The 18,712-nt window shown below is 30.7% G+C and overlaps 1 protein-coding gene across 2 annotated transcripts in view; it reads left to right on the top strand.

The window, feature by feature from the left end:
• The first annotated feature begins 747 nt into the window (after positions 1–747).
• The window catches only part of slgA (proline dehydrogenase slgA), a 32,832-nt gene continuing 14,867 nt past the window's right edge, over positions 748–18,712 (top strand). Inside the window, exons 1-4 of one of the 2 annotated variants that reach the window (XM_067276177.1) lie at positions 748–1,075; positions 7,907–8,115; positions 10,437–10,471; positions 12,564–12,707. In XM_067276177.1, the coding sequence (XP_067132278.1) occupies positions 779–1,075; positions 7,907–8,115; positions 10,437–10,471; positions 12,564–12,707 (685 nt within the window). In that variant the 5' untranslated portion in view covers positions 748–778. The other variant, XM_067276178.1, reaches the window with a different exon arrangement.

Raw genomic sequence — 18,712 nt, 5'->3', positions numbered from 1 at the left:
TAATTTTTATAGATTTAACGTGAATCTCAAGCAGAAAGGGGAAAAAAAGTGCAAGATTTACTACGCAAATTCATGTCCTTCGTACTGTAGGCCTATACTTGTTACTAAAACATTAATTTCATCGACTAAAGAAGGGCAATCATTAAATTTTTATATTATAATTTCGTTAAGAAATCGTTTAAATTACATTATTAAAGTTTAAAATTTTACCACGAATACAACAAACATCAAAATTTCAAATACAAAACATAGAAAACATAGCTCACATATAAGATTTCAGCATTAAATAAAAAATTTCTAAGAAAATAAATTAAATTTATAATAATTTTATGTGATTTTAAACTCGTTTAAATAATCAAAAATGAATTAATTAAGTAGATAGTCTATATTTTTATTTATTTCTATATTTACTACGATATCCCGTTTACGCAATTTGTAATTCTGTAAATAGCTGTTTTGAATGTCAGCTTTATAGGCCAGACGTTAAACCGTCGTGCCAATTTTATAATAAATGAATTAACCAATTACATAACAAAACTTTAAAACAGTGAAAAAAAATCTATAGGCCTACAGACATTTTTTTTCTACACGTGTCACGACCACGCGTTAATAAATGAATCAATTTCGCTACTACGTCAAAATAGCCAACTTTCCGATTGGTTCGATCGTCATTACGTTACGGCGCGGCACGTTGGGAGTTTATTATTGGTGGACACATCCCACGTGATCGCACACCTATTTCTTCTTAGCCTCTCGCCGTTCGGAAGTCTTTTTAATTATGGCCATGTTATGTGGCGTATCGGCAACTTCTAGATACGCAAAATTTGCTTTAAAATGCGGTTATAGATATAATTACGCGATTTTAAGATGTAAATCAAGTTCGGCGACCGTTGTAACGTCAGAAACTACAGTTGTTTCTTCGCAGACGGAAAGAATCAGGCAGCCAGACCCACTGGACCTGACATTTGAAGACACCAAGTCGGCCTACAAGAGTAAAACAACATGGGAGTTATTCAGAGCATTTTTGGTTTTAAAGTTAACTAAATATGATTATCTAGTGGAAAATCATCAAAAGGTGAGTAATTATTGAATGGAAAATCATCAAAAGGTTACTTAGTACACGTATTGTATGTTATATATATATATATATAATACATGTACTTTAATTATTACTTTATGGAAATTCTTACTTTGAACGTGAAAATATTGTACCTTTTTAATTGGAAAAATTTGCGCTTTACTTAATATAAAAAATAAATATTTAATATTTGATTAATTATATTAAATATTTAGCATACTTTTTGTATACGTAATGCTTTAAAAATGTTTAAAAAAAGCAATTTTTTTTTATCTTAATATATATATTTACTGATTTTATATTTGAAAAAAAATATATAATTTTTTAATAATAAAACCTCCTGACTTAATAAAAACTTAAGTTTTTTTATTAAAAAAAAATAAAGTTTAAAATAAAAATCTCTTAAATTTTTATTTGAATAATTTAAACAGAAACTACTAAAACACGACTGTGTTTATATTTGACAAAAGTCGTAACTTTATAAACTGGTTTTATGTTCAAATTTTTGCAAATGATTGTGTTTTTCTCAGTACATGTAACCTTGAAACAGACTTTATACAAAGGTCGCCAGTTCTGTTTCATACTGGCTTTAAAAATATCATTTTGTTGTAGGAAGACCCGCGTGGAAGTAAACAAACAGGCGTGTTTGTTATTCAAGAGAATCCATTCATTTGCTTTAAGCTGGCGATGTCTTTACCAAATTGCTGATAGATTTTTTTTAAAAAAGTGATCAAAATAGAAGCAATTCCAATAGAAAACAACAGATTTACTTCTAGAATAATCATCATCATGCCAGACTTCCTGCTGTGAAAATGGCGGTTGTACCCCACATACCTATAGCTTGTTGACGTTGGTTTTTACATTTTTAAACTCACAAACACTTCTTATCCCTTATTACATCTGTAGTTTATATAACATTTAAATTGTTAATTATTATATATAGCAATTTTATGCTAAAACTGCTATAATGCTAGATTATTGTATAGTGTGCAGCAAAAAATTATGAATTTTTTAATAAGTAATGATTTATTAGAAACAAAATTAAATATTTTTAAGGTGCAATTATCCTACATAAACAGAATTAAATATGCTTTAAAACTTGTGTTAAAAAAATCTATAATAATATTACATAGGAGGCAAATAGGGCAACAAAAACTGTACAGTTTTAAAGCAAAAATAGTATTTTAAAAATGTTTTGGAGAGAACATCAATAAAAACACGTGTTTGCTATAGTTTGTATGTAGTCATCCCGTGTATTTTTAGATAAGAAAATTCAAGATAATTGTTATAAAAATAGACTATTTATCACTTGTAACTGTCTGTGCACTGATATCAACAGTATCATTCTAATTAAATGCTGTACTTCTGCAGGATATGATTTTATAATACTTAAACTATGGTATAATTTTAAAAATGCAGTTACTTTTATTAAATATTTTACATAATAAATATGTAATATATAATTTATTACAAAGTGTTTCAACATCAGGAAATAGAGCTTATTGAATTACTACATCTTAAATGGTATAAATTATGCATATGTATATGTCTTTAAAGTTTGTAATATTATTAATTATTTAAAAAATAAAACAAATTTTAATTGAATTTCCTAGTTATATTATTACAATTCTATTTTTTTTTTTTTTTTTGTTTTTTTTTTGTTTTTAAGGAGAAATTTTATTCCATAAATATAGAATCTGTAAAAAATAGAATTTATTTTCATTATATAATAAAAGTTTCCAGTAAATAGGAAATAAAAGTTGGCCTAGTAATGCTAAAAAATCTAGTTAAATGATAAGATATTACTAATATTGTGAACTAAAAAGAAAATATGAATAATGAAGCAAGAAGTAAGTAAAGCAGAGTAATTACTTAACAAATTCTTTCATAATATTATGTGTATATGTTTGTAACCTTCATAAATGAATTATTGTAACCTGTTTTGGGAATTAAGGTAAATTTGTTTATCAAATTAGGAAAAATTGTATGTCATTGCCTTACGGAAGTTCAAAATTCAGACTTTGGGTATGGCAGCCCATTAGTTGTTCCAGCAATTCAGCTGTCAGACATTACTTCATAGCAAAGTGCACTCACACTCTAAGTAAAAATAGAAGGAGAATCTGATATAGTGTTTTGGCTTTGTAGCATTTTTTTAAAATCTTTTTTTGGCATGACCTCAATTTTCTAATTAGAGAATTGGCATAAAATTCCATGAAAGTAAACTTTTAAAGATGTCTTTTTGAAATAATTTTGTGTAAATAAAATCAAAACGAAATTTGTCTTGAAATTTTAAATTATATCTTATCTACAGAATTTGCTTTTTCTTTCTTTTAATCACAAAATGATAAATCATCATTATTTTATAAATGATTACATTTAATTTTTTATCTTTTTAACCTTTTTCCCCACTTTCTTTATAATAATAATCTACATTTAACTGATTTATGTTCTACAATATTTATAAACATTTTTTTTATGTTAATATAAATTTCAAACTAAACATAATTTAAAAAATTAAAAACTTTATATTTTATTCAGTTAAATGTTAAATAATACTTGTTATTAATTTTAATATAGGTTAAACAGAATTTTTAGAATATATAATCATATTTTTTAAAATTTATTTAAAAAATTTCAAAATATACTTTTATGGTAATTAATATTACATTATGAATATTTTATTGAGATTTTTTAAACTAATTATTATTTAAAGTAAGTTTTTTAAATTTTAAAATGAATTTGCACATTCTGCCAATTGGCAGCATGTGTTAAGGTGTTGTTTCTAGTGTGAATGTGTTAAGGTATTGTTTCTGGTTTGCCAGAAAGCATTGTTTTGAATTCTTCTTGGGGATAGATGTTTGTGATCATCACATTTAAATGCAGACTTGTTTGGAAGAAGCCCTAAAAGCATTAATATGGCATTGCATTAAAAAGAAAACTACAAAACATAAAATACTAATTTTTTTTATTTGACATAAATCATAAAAATTGCATATACATTTTCATATTTTACATTTTTTCTTAATTGTAAATAATAAATACAGTAATTAAAATAACTTTTTAAACTTATTCGTGTAATTATATAGCCTTTGGAGTGGATGGAGTTCCTGTGACTGATTCCTCCTTTCACATTTCAGTGATAATTATTAATAGGATCCTCAGTTCCTATTAATAATAAATTGGTTTTAAAATGTAGAATTTGTTTTAATAATTTTAACTAGTTAGCTGTGATTCATTTATTTATTTTGTAGTAATATTATATTTGTGTTTATAAACAGTATATATATATATATATATATATATATATATATATAAACATTTAGCATTGTTTATATATATTTATTTTATTGAAATGAGAGAAATTGTAGTCTAAGAATTTTGAATTTGGTTTACAGTTTTTAACTTATTTCTTAACCAAGCAAATTTTTTGATCAGTTATAGAACATTTTAATCTTTTTTAAATCCAAAATAATGTTTTAAATTGAATTTCTAATGGTGTCAAACAAAACTGGTCAAAGCAAAGTCCTATGAGTTCATTTAAATGTTATCAAAATATGTTATTTTATTTCTAGGAACTACAGTGTTTCTTTAATCTTGTTATTCTAGGCATTAATTTAATTTTTAAATAAAATTTTATTTCCGGTAATTAAAATTTATCAAAACATAAATTTTATTTTTAAAGATAAAACCAGCCATTTCATAATGAAGTAAAGCTCAAATTTTTTGAAATGATAAATTTTTATTTGTAGTTTATTCCCTATACCATTATTATATTATTAATAATTGGACTGCAATTTGAAAAAATTGTAGACCTCTAAATCCCATTGTCACTGTCTGTCTGCCCATCCATTCGTCTGTCTTTCCTTAATCTTGAGAACAGTTAGATAGATGAAACTGAGACCAGATATGGAAATCTTCGGCAGGAGGCCCCGATTAACTATATACAAACTTCCAGTTGCACCAGATGTCACGTTATTTTAATTCAAAACTTTTCCCCTGAAAGCAGTTAATAGATGACTGACACAACTCTGTTGTTAAAGGAAAAGTACGATGTACAGGGGTAAGACATTACTAATAATTTTGAGATGGAGAGCATATATTTTAAATTAAATAAATTAAAAAATATGATTGTCACAATGCCGGGCTGCAATTTTTAATGTCACAATACATAATTACTTGTTTCTTTTAAGAATATATTTTTAATATGTATAAAGATCTATTCTATATATATATAGTAATCTCTCGCTACTTTATCGCAGCCTCAGTATATCGCAGATTTTTCAAAAATATTCATCAAAAACTCAAAATTGAGGAAGTTGCTTGCACGCTAGCAGAAGGCAGGGAGTGCCCACACAATTCAAAATCCACGTCTCTGATTGGCTGGCTAGCATCACGCCATTTGATATCCCTCCCGACTCGGGAATCTCGCAAGCTGATTGGCCTAGACGTTTCTTCCACCTTCGCTCTCATACCCAGCGAAGACGACCACGCTCATTCAAATCAATGTTTCAGTGATGCTTAGTCTCGAGGTGTGCTAATTTTTGTTGTTTTCTTGTGTCTTTTTGTTCAAAATAGTGCTTGTGATGCCCTTGAAAATGGCTCCTAAACATCCTCCACCCTCTAAATCCTCTAGTGAACCCAAGAAGAAGAGAAAAATGATGACATTGAACGAGAAAGTTAATTTATTGGACATGCTTAAGGCAGGCCATAGCTATGCGTCTGTTGCATGCCATTAAGGATTGAACGAATCGACGGTTCACTACATAAAAAAGGATGAAGTGAATATCCATAAAACTGCCTCGATATCGTTCTCCAAGGACACTAAGTGAGTTTTGACTTCTCGTAATAAGCGAATTGTGAAAATGAAAAATGCCTTATCAGTGTGGATATCGGACTGTCGGGAAAAGAAGGTTAGTCTCGATACCAATATGATTCGGACTAAAGCCAAAGCCCTGTATGATAGACTGGTTCCTGAAGGAGAGTTGAACGAAGACGACGAAAATGAACCTCAGCCTAGTACCAGTGCCTCGAGTGATCCTACCCCACGAGAAAAACGTGATTTTGTTGCCAGCAAGGGCTGGTTCGAGAAATGCAAGAGGAGATTTGGCCTTTGCAGCGTTCCTTTGTATGGGGAGGCCTCCTCGGCAGACCAAGAGACAGCTCTTTGTTACGTCGAGGAAGAGTTTCCGAAGATAATTGATGAGGGTGGTTATCTCCCAGAGCAGGTCTTTAACATGGATGAGACTGGCCTCTTCTGGAAGAGGATGCCAGCCCGGACGTTCCTTTACAAGGACGAATTGAAGAAGCCAGGGTTCAAGGCCCACAAAGATCGAGTGACTCTCCTCGTGTGAGAATGCTGCAGGCTTCATGCTCCAGCCCGGCTTAATTTACAAGTCCTTGAATCCTCGGGCTTTGAAAAACAAAAACAAAGCCTTGCTGCCCGTCTACTGGATGCACAACAAAAAGGCATGGATAACAAAAGCCCTCACACTCGACTGGTTCATAAACTGCTTTATCCTGCAGGTGAAGCTGTACCTCGCTGAAAAGGGGTTTCCCTTTAAGGTTGTCCTCTTCATGGACTGTGCAGGAGGACATGCAACCAGTCTCCATTATGACGGGGTCCAAGTGGAGTTTCTGCTCCCCAACATCACTTCCCTTATACAACCCATGGATCAGGGGGTCATTCGGGCCTTCAAGGCCCTCTACACGAGGTCCACGATGGAGGGCCCATTGCATATTTGCTGTTCTTAGAGATTTAGGTTTGAATGAGTCAAATGTTAAGGAATTTTTTCAGGATAATCTGGTTCAAATTTATCCTTAATTGTTCCTTGCCTTTCATTATGTAGCCATCCCATTACAAGCCTAACCAAATCTATAATGAGAATGACTAAATGTCCTTCAAAATTAAACCAGTGAATATTGGCTGGTTTAATTTTGAAGGTTTTGTTGGTGTTATTTACCAATATATAACCATCTGTGGGAATATTTAGACTAAATGCCCTCTTAATACATACAAGATAGAAATACAGAGTAATACAAGAAAATAAAAACTTATAAAATTTAAGTAATGATGTCCAAGTAATGTAAATTATGTCCAATTAATATCATTACTTGGACATAAATTTACAAAAATGAGACGGTTTAGAAAATATAAATTTATTTTTGAATAATACAAAAATATTACACATGCACATATATATATATATATATATAAAATTTGTATACACCAATACACACACCATGATTCAAATCATTAAGATTTAAACCTAATATTTGTTTCATACTATAAAGAAATAAATTTGATTTCCTTCCATAATCTTAAATTTATAGATTTATAAAATTATAATTTTTTCTTTTTGTGCATTTATTCTCAAGTTATAAAATAATTTTAATGTATCAATAGTTGAATAAATTAAAAGTATCTCAATTTATTAATAATAAGATTATTGTAATATTTAAATTATTCTTTATCAAAAAATAATAAATTTATGACAGGTTTATTTATTAATGATAAATTAATTTTATTATTAATTTAAAAAATAGAATTATTTAATTGAAGATAATGAAATGGTAATTTGTCAGATTTTTAAATTAATGCCATTGATTTGTATAAAATCTTTATTTTTTATTTTTATTTATTAATATCAATAAAAACAATGGTCAATAACTCTTTAATATTTGATTATTAGTGTTATTGACCATTACTATCAGGTGATATGGATATTCCAGATCTTACCATAAAGTAATATTTAAATAATAAATTTTAACAGTTAATTCATTTACAATAAAAATGTGTTTACTATATACATTTAAATATTATTTTCATAGTTGTTAAAATTGGGAAGAAAAATCTTGGGACCAAAACTCTTCAGACTTCTCATGAAACACACAGTTTATGGTCATTTTGTGGCAGGAGAAGATTCTCAGAAAATCAAACCAATTATTGAAAGACTTCATTCATTTGGTGTCAAATCAATATTAGATTATAGTGCTGAAGAAGATTTAAGTGAAGAAGAAGCTAAAGAAGCAGAAATGAAGTTAGTATAAAAGTTTCAGAACTAAATTTTTCAAATTTTAAAATTTTATATATTTCTATAATGCTTTATGTAACATTAAGGATTTTTATTAGAAACAAAAAAAAGTTTGATGCTATAAAATTCATTAATTACTAAATTTTTATCTTGATTTCAGGTTTTAGTTTATAATAAAACAGCTATAAATTTAAACTACTAAAAATCCAATATTGTATTTAATGATTGTAATCTTTAGAAATATAAAAATTTGGGTTAATGTTACCTATGGTAGCAAACATGGCGGCTCGTCTCTGAAACAGTGGGGACACACATTCTAACCTAACCTAACCTATTTTAATAATTTGGTTGGCAATAATTATGGTAATTTATTAAAATAGGTTAGGTTAGGTTAGATTAGAACGTGCATCTCCACTGTTTCAGAGACGAGCTGCCATGTTTGCTACCATAGGTAACATTAACCAAAATTTGTATTATTCAAAATTATGATAGTTGTTCAAAATTAACCATAATTAATGTTTAACCAAATTTAAATTGCTGAAGTAGTAAAAGATTGAATATTTTATTGAAATTTAATTGCAATTTAACTGATTTCATAAACTAATCAAATGATAAACAAATGATCAATTTTAACCGCTATTAGTTAATTATTTGTTTTATTCTGATTTTTCAAGGATATTGTTAAATCAAGAGAAACAAGTTAGCTTAAAAGATTTCATAAAAACTGTCCTGAACATTAGATTCTTTTTACAAAATTGAATTTTTCTGGAAATTATTAAAATGAATTTCAGTTGAATGAATTGATGATGTAAGATTTTTTAATTGGGGTATAATTATAATTTTTATAACAAAATGGCATACAGAATTAATATAATTATATAATTATCTCAAATATTATTGTGTAATTCATATACTTTTTATTCTGAACATAGAAAATTTCTCTTCAGAAATCTAAATGTCTCATTTGTGGGAATATACTGTACTCCACTGTTATAATGAAAGTTTACTGTAGAAAATATAATGAAAATTTTTTATATGTTTAATATGAGAATATGGCATAAATTTATAGTTACTTATGCAAGTTATGGGTGTACTATAGATTGCACCCTATGGAATTTCAGGACTTTGAGTATATATTTGAACTCGGGACTGAGACGAGTTCAACAGTACCCTACTTTTGGACCAGAGGCAAAAAATAAGAAAGTCATCATACTTTTTAAGTTATCATACTTTTTTAATGCTATCATGCAGACAGCACTGAAGTTGCTAGTACCTCCATCTTGTGGTAAAGTCTGCAAACCATGACGTCTGACTATGGTCATCTCTCGGAGGGATAGGTTAGGTTTGTTGGACAAGCCGCGATAGTGGTGCATAGTATTAGTGACCGTGCTAGTACTATGCATTACTATTGCGACCGCAAGCAATAGCATGCGTGTCGGCCGCTGAGGAGCCATAGGCCCCAAGGTCGAGGAGCACAAGGGTGTGCGAAAAGGACTTAACTCCAACTGCAGATGATCAGTGTGCTTGTGGATCAACATCTGCCTCTGTTGAACGTATATATGGCTGACTTGCTGGACTGTTAAGCCTATTGCTGTTAAACACGCGATAGGCTTAGCAGAGAGAGCAACACGACTCCTAATCATCGCACGATCACCAGAAAAAAGTATGGTAACTTTCTTATTTTTTGCCTTTGGTCCAAAAGTAGGGTATCGTTGAACTCGTCTCAGTCCCCTGAGTTCAAATATATACTCAAAGTCCCAAAATTCCATAGGGTGTAATCTATAGTATCCCCCAAGTTATTTATGAATCTAATGGACTTATATCATGCAAACAATTATTCTCACTGCATGTTTATATACATCTCAATTTTTTGAAATAAATAAAAGTAAAATATTTATAACATTTTAGTTAGTTGAATAAGCAAAAATAATGCAATATAAATTTTTATGAATTAGAATGAATAAAATGTTTATGCTGAGATAATATTTAATGTGATGAATGGTAACTGGAATAAATCTCCAAGATTATAATTTAAATGTATGTTTTAAAAATGGATACTATAAATTAATATATTAAGTCAATAGGAAATATTACTCATGTGAAAAAACTATTGTTTGCATAATGTTTTCTAATATATAAGGATTATTAATAAATCTTATCATTGTAATGCTGTTTTAATGTAACAATGTTGTTTTAAATTTTTATTTTAAAATTACTTTGCAATTATGATATATTGTATAACAAATATAAAGCTTCTTGTTTTTTTATCTAATATTTATTAAAAATAAACATAAAGATTTTATTTTGATAATTATATTTTTCTTTAGAGGTTGTATATCTGCTGCTGATGATGACCAAGAAGGTAAATTTTATTTATCATTTCTAGTAAATAAGTACTAATTTCTTAAATATTAGGATGTTCTGAATATTCTTTATTAATAAAGCATATTTTATTAATTTTATATACAGTAGAAAACCTATCAAAAATGCAGTATAAAATATTAACACATGGAAATACAGTAGTTGTCCATGCAAACAAATTGAAATTATTTCATAGCTGAAATTCAATACAAATATTTGTCTTCTATACTATAAATAGTTCTAAAGATTAAACGGATTACTGAAGATTGAAACAATGGTTTTTCAACAAACTATCTTCTCAGTTTCACAATGAAACAATGCATTATTCAGGCTAGGATCCAATTTTCAGTTGAAACGATTCATCTTTTCCCAATTGAAAAATGTCTCCTCCTAATAAGAAGTTATTTCAATTACTTTTCAGAGTTTTATAGAATATAACATAGGGAAAGTATAGTGAGTGATCAAATTTTGATCCCCCTCGGTGTTTTGCATTTCTCAATGTTTTGAAATTTAAGGACCCCAAAAATGTAAAAAAACTTTTTATTTCATTATATCTGTGTCTATTTTGCATTATATCTCAAAATTGGATGAATCAAAAATTTATAAGCGTGGCAGGATTACTTCTATGTATGCTCCATTGATGCCATTAAATTTTGGTAAAGATCAGGGTATGGGGAGTTAGAGGCAATGTTGAATGGGGTCAAACTTAATGAAAATTTCTCGTTATTGGCATTTACAATTTTTTTAAAAACATCTCTACTCTCAGAAGTAAGCCTTTTCCTTTTTATAATAATTAATAATATAAAAATTATTTTTTAATAAACTCTTATAACAGATAGTAACACAGTTTTAACTTTGAGCTGATGTTTTAGTTTTTTTTTAAGCTTAAATATTTTTTAAATAAAGAAATTTATCATAATTTAACAAAATTATTCCTTTTTAAGCTTTTGTTATTTAAATTTTACATCATAATATAATTAAAAATTTATCAGATTTTTTTCCCTGATCTCCTTAATCTCCTGTTCAAGTGTAAGAAAAGCTGAGTTGGAGCCCTTTTAGTTTTTTTACATTTTATAGTTGAGAAATTAGTTTCATAATGCTTCTTCTTATATAGAACATAAATAGTTTTGAGACAGTGGTTTCAAACTAAACAGATTATTATTGTAGTTCTGAAATACACTGTGATAACTTTGCATTGTTTTAATTAAAGTTAAAGAAATTATTTTACATATATTATTATATAAAATAGTTTCATAAAAGATAATGAATAATATGAGATGTTAGTCCATTCATGTCAATTAATTATGCATTATATTATTTGGTAAAACAAGTGGTATTGATATGTAACTGGTTCAAATACTGTTATTCTCTAGGAATTATCACATCCACAGACTCCAATGTGTATAGTCAAAGAGAAGAACACAGGAAAAAATGATTTTATTATGGAAATAGAAATAAACAGTTGGAATATTGAAATATTGTGTAAGAGTATCAAAAAAGTGTTTGTGCTTGATTTGGCTTGTTTGAAAGAAAGCCCACTGATGAGGGAAATATTGTAATTTCTAACATGCATCTGGGCAAAATAAAGTTATTGATTGGCTAGTATTTTTGGAGTTTATGGATATGATAATTACTAGAGAATAACTGTGTTTGAACCAGTTACATATTGATAATTGAAAAATAGAATAGAAGCGGAAAATTAAATTAAAACTAATGGTGATAATGGATTGAAACAATTATTATATTTAGATTCCTCGTATTTTCTCTGGGAAAAAATTGTAGATGCTTGACTTGCAATGCTAGCTGGCAGTGAAGATCAATTTTTTTTATTAATCTCAGTTAATATTGACAAAATAATATTTATCCTATAACATTTAATTGGACTACAGACTAGTATATAAATGAATAAAATACATATTTTTATTTTTTAAACTGTCAGAAGGAATACTTAGCTGGTTGATTGACAACATAAAACTAGATTAGGAAAAACACTGCATTCCTAATTTTAATCAAGTATAATATGTCTTTCAGTAATAATCTTTTGTATTTGCATTTAAATACCAACAATTTTTTAATGACTTATCATTTATTAGGGAAGCTAAAACAGTATCGACCATACAAGGAGTTTGCTGACAGAAGAAAATATCATGTTACTGCAAGAACATACTTTTACTTAAGTGAAGCACAGTGTGAAAAAAACATGGAAACATTCCTTAAATGTATAGATGCTGTAGCAGGTAATTTTATTTTTAATATACATATTTAAAGCAAATGTTTAATAAGAATTAATAAAATAGTTTGATTTAGTCATAAGAATATAATAGTTTTAGCTTACTTGACTAATTATTTTATGTTTTTAAATTAAATGTTATTAACAGTCAGAAATATATGCATATACATACATATAGCCTTTCAAAAATAAAACTTTTTTTTAGAATATATTAACACCATACCTTTATGTGCATATTTAACTTAGAAACTTATACACACATCTACAAAAGGTGATACATTCATTATAGGTGATACATTCATAATGAATGTATCACCTTTTTTCCATCAACAATTAACATAATCAAAAATACTAAAAAATACTCTGAATATATTAGGATTGATCAAATGAAACTCGTTCCTTCCATATCAAGTGGTCTGGTGCAAGAAGAGGGGAATGACGTCACGTGTGGCATGATAAGCATACATCAATGAACGAGTGGGAAGAAGATCAGTCATCTTGCACTTTTTTTTTTCTTTTTTTTTTTTTTTTTGAGTAGAGTAGTGAAAACATGACAGTTATTCAGAATTTATCCAAGGTCAAAACGTGGTACCACCACTTTGAACCAACTAGTAGACAAGCAAGCATGCAATGGAAACATCCTGGCTCACTAACACACAAAATATTCAAGTCACAGGCCTCTGCCTGTTATGATGAATTGCATTTTTTGACATTGTGGAGCCTTTGCTGGTGGACTGTAAAGACCCTCACGTGAGCATTAATGCAAACAGCTTCAATGCAACATTCGACAAGCTGCATAAAGCCACAAAGGATAAGCAATCAGGCATGCTATCACTTTATGTGATTTTGTTGTATGACAATGTTCAACTACATGTTGCCAACACTGTGTGGGATGCTTTAGCACAAAAAGGTTGAGAGATTCTGCATCACCCTTCCTATAGCCATAATCTGTCACCATGTGACTTTCATTTGTTCAGTCTTTTAAAAAAAATATCTTAAGGGACAATGCTTTCTCTTATCTGGAAGTCAAGAGTCAAGGAAAAGTCATCCAATGATTCACTGACCAATCAACATCATTCTTTGAGAACAGTATCCATCATCTCCCCAAGCAGTGCAATCCATGTCTGAATGCCTATGGTAACTTTTATAATGAACAAAAGTGTTTTCTGGTTTTCTCAAATATTGTTTAGTTTAATTATGCCACACTGATGCATATACTGTTTTATTTGTCTCAATAAATTTATTTGAACAGGTTTCATTTGATCAATCCTTGTATTTTTCAGTTATTTGATAGCATATTTTCATTATCAATTGAAGTAGGATCAAAGTAACCATTTACAATAACTAAGGGTGAAACCAGATTATTTTCAGGATTGCAATCTTTCTGATTATACATTTTAAATTTTTTCTGTAAATTATATTTTTTAAATTTTTTTCTGTAAATTAATCATTCCAATTTGATTTCAATGTTTATGGATAAGATACTGCTATCACTTTTCAGTATGTAGTGCAATTGAATTTAAATCAAATTAATTAATAAAAAATGTATTAATTGACATTTGCATAATGTAAATGACATCCACAAATCTGTGTTTAAAGGTGCTTAACTCAAATTAAATAACAAAAAAATTTATTAATATAATATAATATATACTGTATTATAATATTAAGATTTAATTTAATATTTATTAATACTAGGTAGCTCACTAATTAAAACTAAAAATAATAAAATTAAAACTCTGGTTTTGAAACTGAAATTAAAAATAAAATTATTAAAATTAAAATCAAATCAATTGAAACATAATATTTCAAAAAATGTGGATAATGTACTGTACTTGTTGTCCATGTTGATTTGATTTTTTTATATTTCATCCAGGCAGAGTGGCGTTTATAGCACCACTTTGTAAAGTGATGGTTTCGGTTTCAGTTAGAGGTGACAGAACATTTTGCTTTTAATATACATATAAAATGGATATAGATATATATAATATTATATATAAACAAACTTCAACTTATAATATTATATATAATAATGCATTGCATTATGCATGAAATACAGCTAAAAAAGTTATAAAAAAAAAGAGAGAATCTTTGTTTTGGGGGTCAGAAACAGATTAATCCATTTTATATTGTTTCTTATGGCAAAATTTGTTTCAGTTTGAGAACAAATTGGTTTTTGAATTAAGTTTGAAAACCGATGTTTGACTGTAATTAAAACATGAAAAATGATTTATCAATTAATTTTGAAAGATCTCCTAAGGTAATCAATACAAAAACTGTTTTGAATGGTATTAGTAATAAATTAGATTAGTTTTTATATTTCCCATTAGGAACTTTTAAACTTATCAATGATTACAGGATTGTCCAAAATTATACAGTCGAGTGAAGTCCCCAAAATAGTCTTCTTTTTTTTTTTTTTTTTTTTTTTAACCCTTTTAGCTGTATTTTATGCATAAATATTCCTACAAATAGAATAATATAATATATAATTATATCTATATCCATTATATATGTATACAGTCATCCCTCAGTTATCGTGGTTAATAGGGACCAGAACCGGCCGTGATAAGTGAAAAACCGCGAAGTAGTGTCACCCTCTCATTTTTAACACGATTGTCGCAGGCAGCTTCGGATAGAGCTGGATCGTCGTGGGCAGCTTCGGATAGAGCTGGGGTAGCTGCAGGAGGCAGCGTAGAGGCAGCAGAAGGAGTTTCTGCAGAATGTTTTTGGCGCACAAGGAACATCGTGATGGGGAGTTGTGACCGTTGTTTTTTCTTCTGAGTAAAGATGCCCTTGTACAATGCCGTTACACCGTCAATATGGTTACTGAATTCTACGGCTCTGGCCATGTTGTCGTTGATTTCTTGGGCCCTTTGTTGCAGAGTTTGTGCTATGTTGCAGAGCTCTTGCAGGTTTTCCAAGGTAAGGCCACGTTCTTCAGCTTCATTGTCGTCACCGTCATCAGATACCTCCTCTTCTTCCTCACTCGCCGATCTTGTCATTTCGACGAGTTCCTCGTCGGTTAAGGGGTTCGAGTGGCACTTGATCAGTGTGTTCACTTCTTCCATCGTCATGTTGGAGAACCCTTCTTTGGCTACCAATCGAGCCAGCTTCACAGCCTTATCTACGGCGGAGTGGTGAACTTCGTCAGGCGTAAATCTCTTGTAGTCATGGGTGACGTTTTTTGGCCACAATTTCCTCCAACTTGCAATCAGTGTCTGCTTTTTTTTCTCATTAAGAGCATTCTGAATGTTGATCAGGCACGTTGCAATGTTGTATCCCTGCCAATAGTTCTTCAGGCTGAAGACCACGTTGTCTTCGTCGATGGAGGAGATGAGGCCCTCCATTGTGGACCTCGTGTAGAGGGCCTTGAAGGCCCGAATGACCCCCTGATCCATGGTTGTATAAGGAAGTGGTGTTGGGGCAGGAACTCCATTTGGACCTCGTCATAATGGAGACTGGTTGCATGTCCTCCTGCACAGTCCATGAAGAGGACGACCTTAAAGGGAAACCCCTTTTCAGCGAGGTACAGCTTCACCTGTGGGATAAAGCAGTTTATGAACCAGTCGAGTGTGAGGGCTTTTGTTATCCATGTCTTTTTGTTGTGCATCCAGTAGACGGGCAGCAAGGCTTTGTTTTTGTTTTTCAAAGCCCGAGGATTCAAGGACTTGTAAATTAAGCCGGGCTTGAGCATGAAGCCCACAGCATTCCCACACATGAGGAGAGTCACTCAATCTTTGTGGGCCTTGAACCCTGGCTTCTTCAATTCGTCCTTGTAAAGGAACGTCCGGGCTGGCATCCTCTTCCAGAAGAGGCCAGTCTCATCCATGTTAAAGACCTGCTCCGAGAGATAACCACCCTCATCAATTATCTTTGGAAACTCTTCCTCGATGTAACAAAGAGCTGTCTCTTGGTCTGCCGAAGAGGCCTCCCCATACAAAGGAACGCTGCAAAGGCCAAATCTCCTCTTGCATTTCTCGAACCAGCCCTTGCTGGCAACAAAATCACGTTTTTCTCGTGGGGTAGGATCACTCGAGGCACTGGTACTAGGCTGAGGTTCATTTTCGTCGTCTTCGTTCAACTCTCCTTCAGGAACCAGTCTATCATACAGGGCTTTGGCTTTAGTCCGAATCATATTGGTATCGAGACCAACCTTCTTTTCCCAACAGTCCGATATCCACACTGATAAGGCATTTTTCATTTTCACAATTCGCTTATTACGAGAAGTCAAAACTCACTTAGTGTCCTTAGAGAACGATATCGAGGCAGTTTTATGGATATTCACTTCATCCTTTTTTATGTAGTGAATCGTCGATTCGTTCAATCCTTAATGGCATGCAACAGACGCATAGCTATGGCCTGCCTTAAGCATGTCCAATAAATTAACTTTCTCATTCAATGTCGTCATTTTTCTCTTCTTCTTGGGTTCACTAGAGGATTTAGAGGGTGGAGGATGTTTAGGAGCCATTTTCAAGGGCATCACAAGCACTATTTTGAACAAAAAGACACAAGAGAACAACAAAAATTAGCACACCTTGAGACTAAGCATCGCTGAAACATTGATTTGAATGAGCGTGGTCGTCTTCGCTGGGTATGAGAGCGAAGGTGGAAGAAACGTCTAGGCCAATCAGCTTGCGAGATTTCCGAGTCGGGAGGGATATCAAATGGCGGGATGCTAGCCAGCCAATCAGAGACGTGGATTTTGAATTGTGTGGGCACTCCCTGCCTTCTGCTAGCGTGCGAGCAACTTTCGCGCCATAATTCCTCAATTTTGAGTTTTTGATGAATATTTTTGAACAATCTGCGATATACTGAGGCTGCGATAAATGAAACGTGAAGTAGCGAGGGATTACTGTATATTAAAAACAAAATGTTCTGTGTTCTGTTACCATCAACCAACTGAAACTAACTCTTTACAAAGTGATGCTATAAAATGGAGACTCCACTCTGAATAAAATATAACCAAATCAATCAAAACAGACAAGTACTTTATTCACAATTTTCAAAATATTATGTTTCAATTGCTTTGATTTTATTTTTAATTTTACTATTGGTTTTAGGTCAAAATTTTAATTATTATTTTTAGTTTTAATTAACTGGCTACCTAGCATTGATAAATTTTTATGTAATTTGAATTAAGCATTAAAGGTGCTTAATTCAAACACAAATTTGTGGATGTCATTTATATTATGTGAATGTCAATTAACAGTTTTTATTAATTAATTTGATTTAAATTCAATTGTGATACATACCAAAAATCAGAAGTATTATCTTACTTGCATGCGCAATGTAATTTGAATAACTGTCATTAATGGTTCATATCACAAATGTAATGACATGAAGCAATCTCGGCACCACTAATTGCTGAATTGGTAGTCCTATTGTTGATTGGTCGGGCCATCAACTTTCTTTAGCACAAGGAAGTGTAGGGAATTGATCGTCTGCAGATGACTCTTGCCAAGTAGCTTGTTCAGCAACTGGAGCATATATGACATTCAAAATTTTGTTCTTAATTAGAAGTGTTTGAAACCCAAAGTTTGACTGTAATTTGTAATATATCCAAAATATAAAAGTATTAAGCATAAATACAGTTCATTAATTATTGCAGATTAGCACTATCCATTAACAAATGTCTACACAACATATTACATTGTATTTACAAACTTGTTGACGATTTCGGACAATATTCTCAATTTATTGGATATGACTTGAACACAGTGGCGTAGCATAGTGGGGGCGGCAGGGGCGGTTCATCCCAGGCAGCACTTTAAGGGGGCAGCAAAATTTCACAATAAATAATAATAATACCTAAATAAGGGGCGGCAAAATTTTCCTCTGCCCCGGGCGGCCAACACCCACGCTACGTCACTGTTTGAACATTTCCTATAAGCCTATAATCATTACACGATCAACTGGTTATTGCTACACTGACAATATAATGTATTATATTCTATAATAATAATAATAATAATAATAATACTTCTCTGAATTTTTCGTCGGATTGGAGAATTA

This window comes from Centruroides vittatus, unplaced genomic scaffold (genome assembly GCF_030686945.1).
Source record: "Centruroides vittatus isolate TY-2023 unplaced genomic scaffold, ASM3068694v2 contig_680, whole genome shotgun sequence".
NCBI lineage: Eukaryota > Metazoa > Arthropoda > Arachnida > Scorpiones > Buthidae > Centruroides > Centruroides vittatus.
This window is presented reverse-complemented; position numbering and strand designations above follow the sequence as displayed.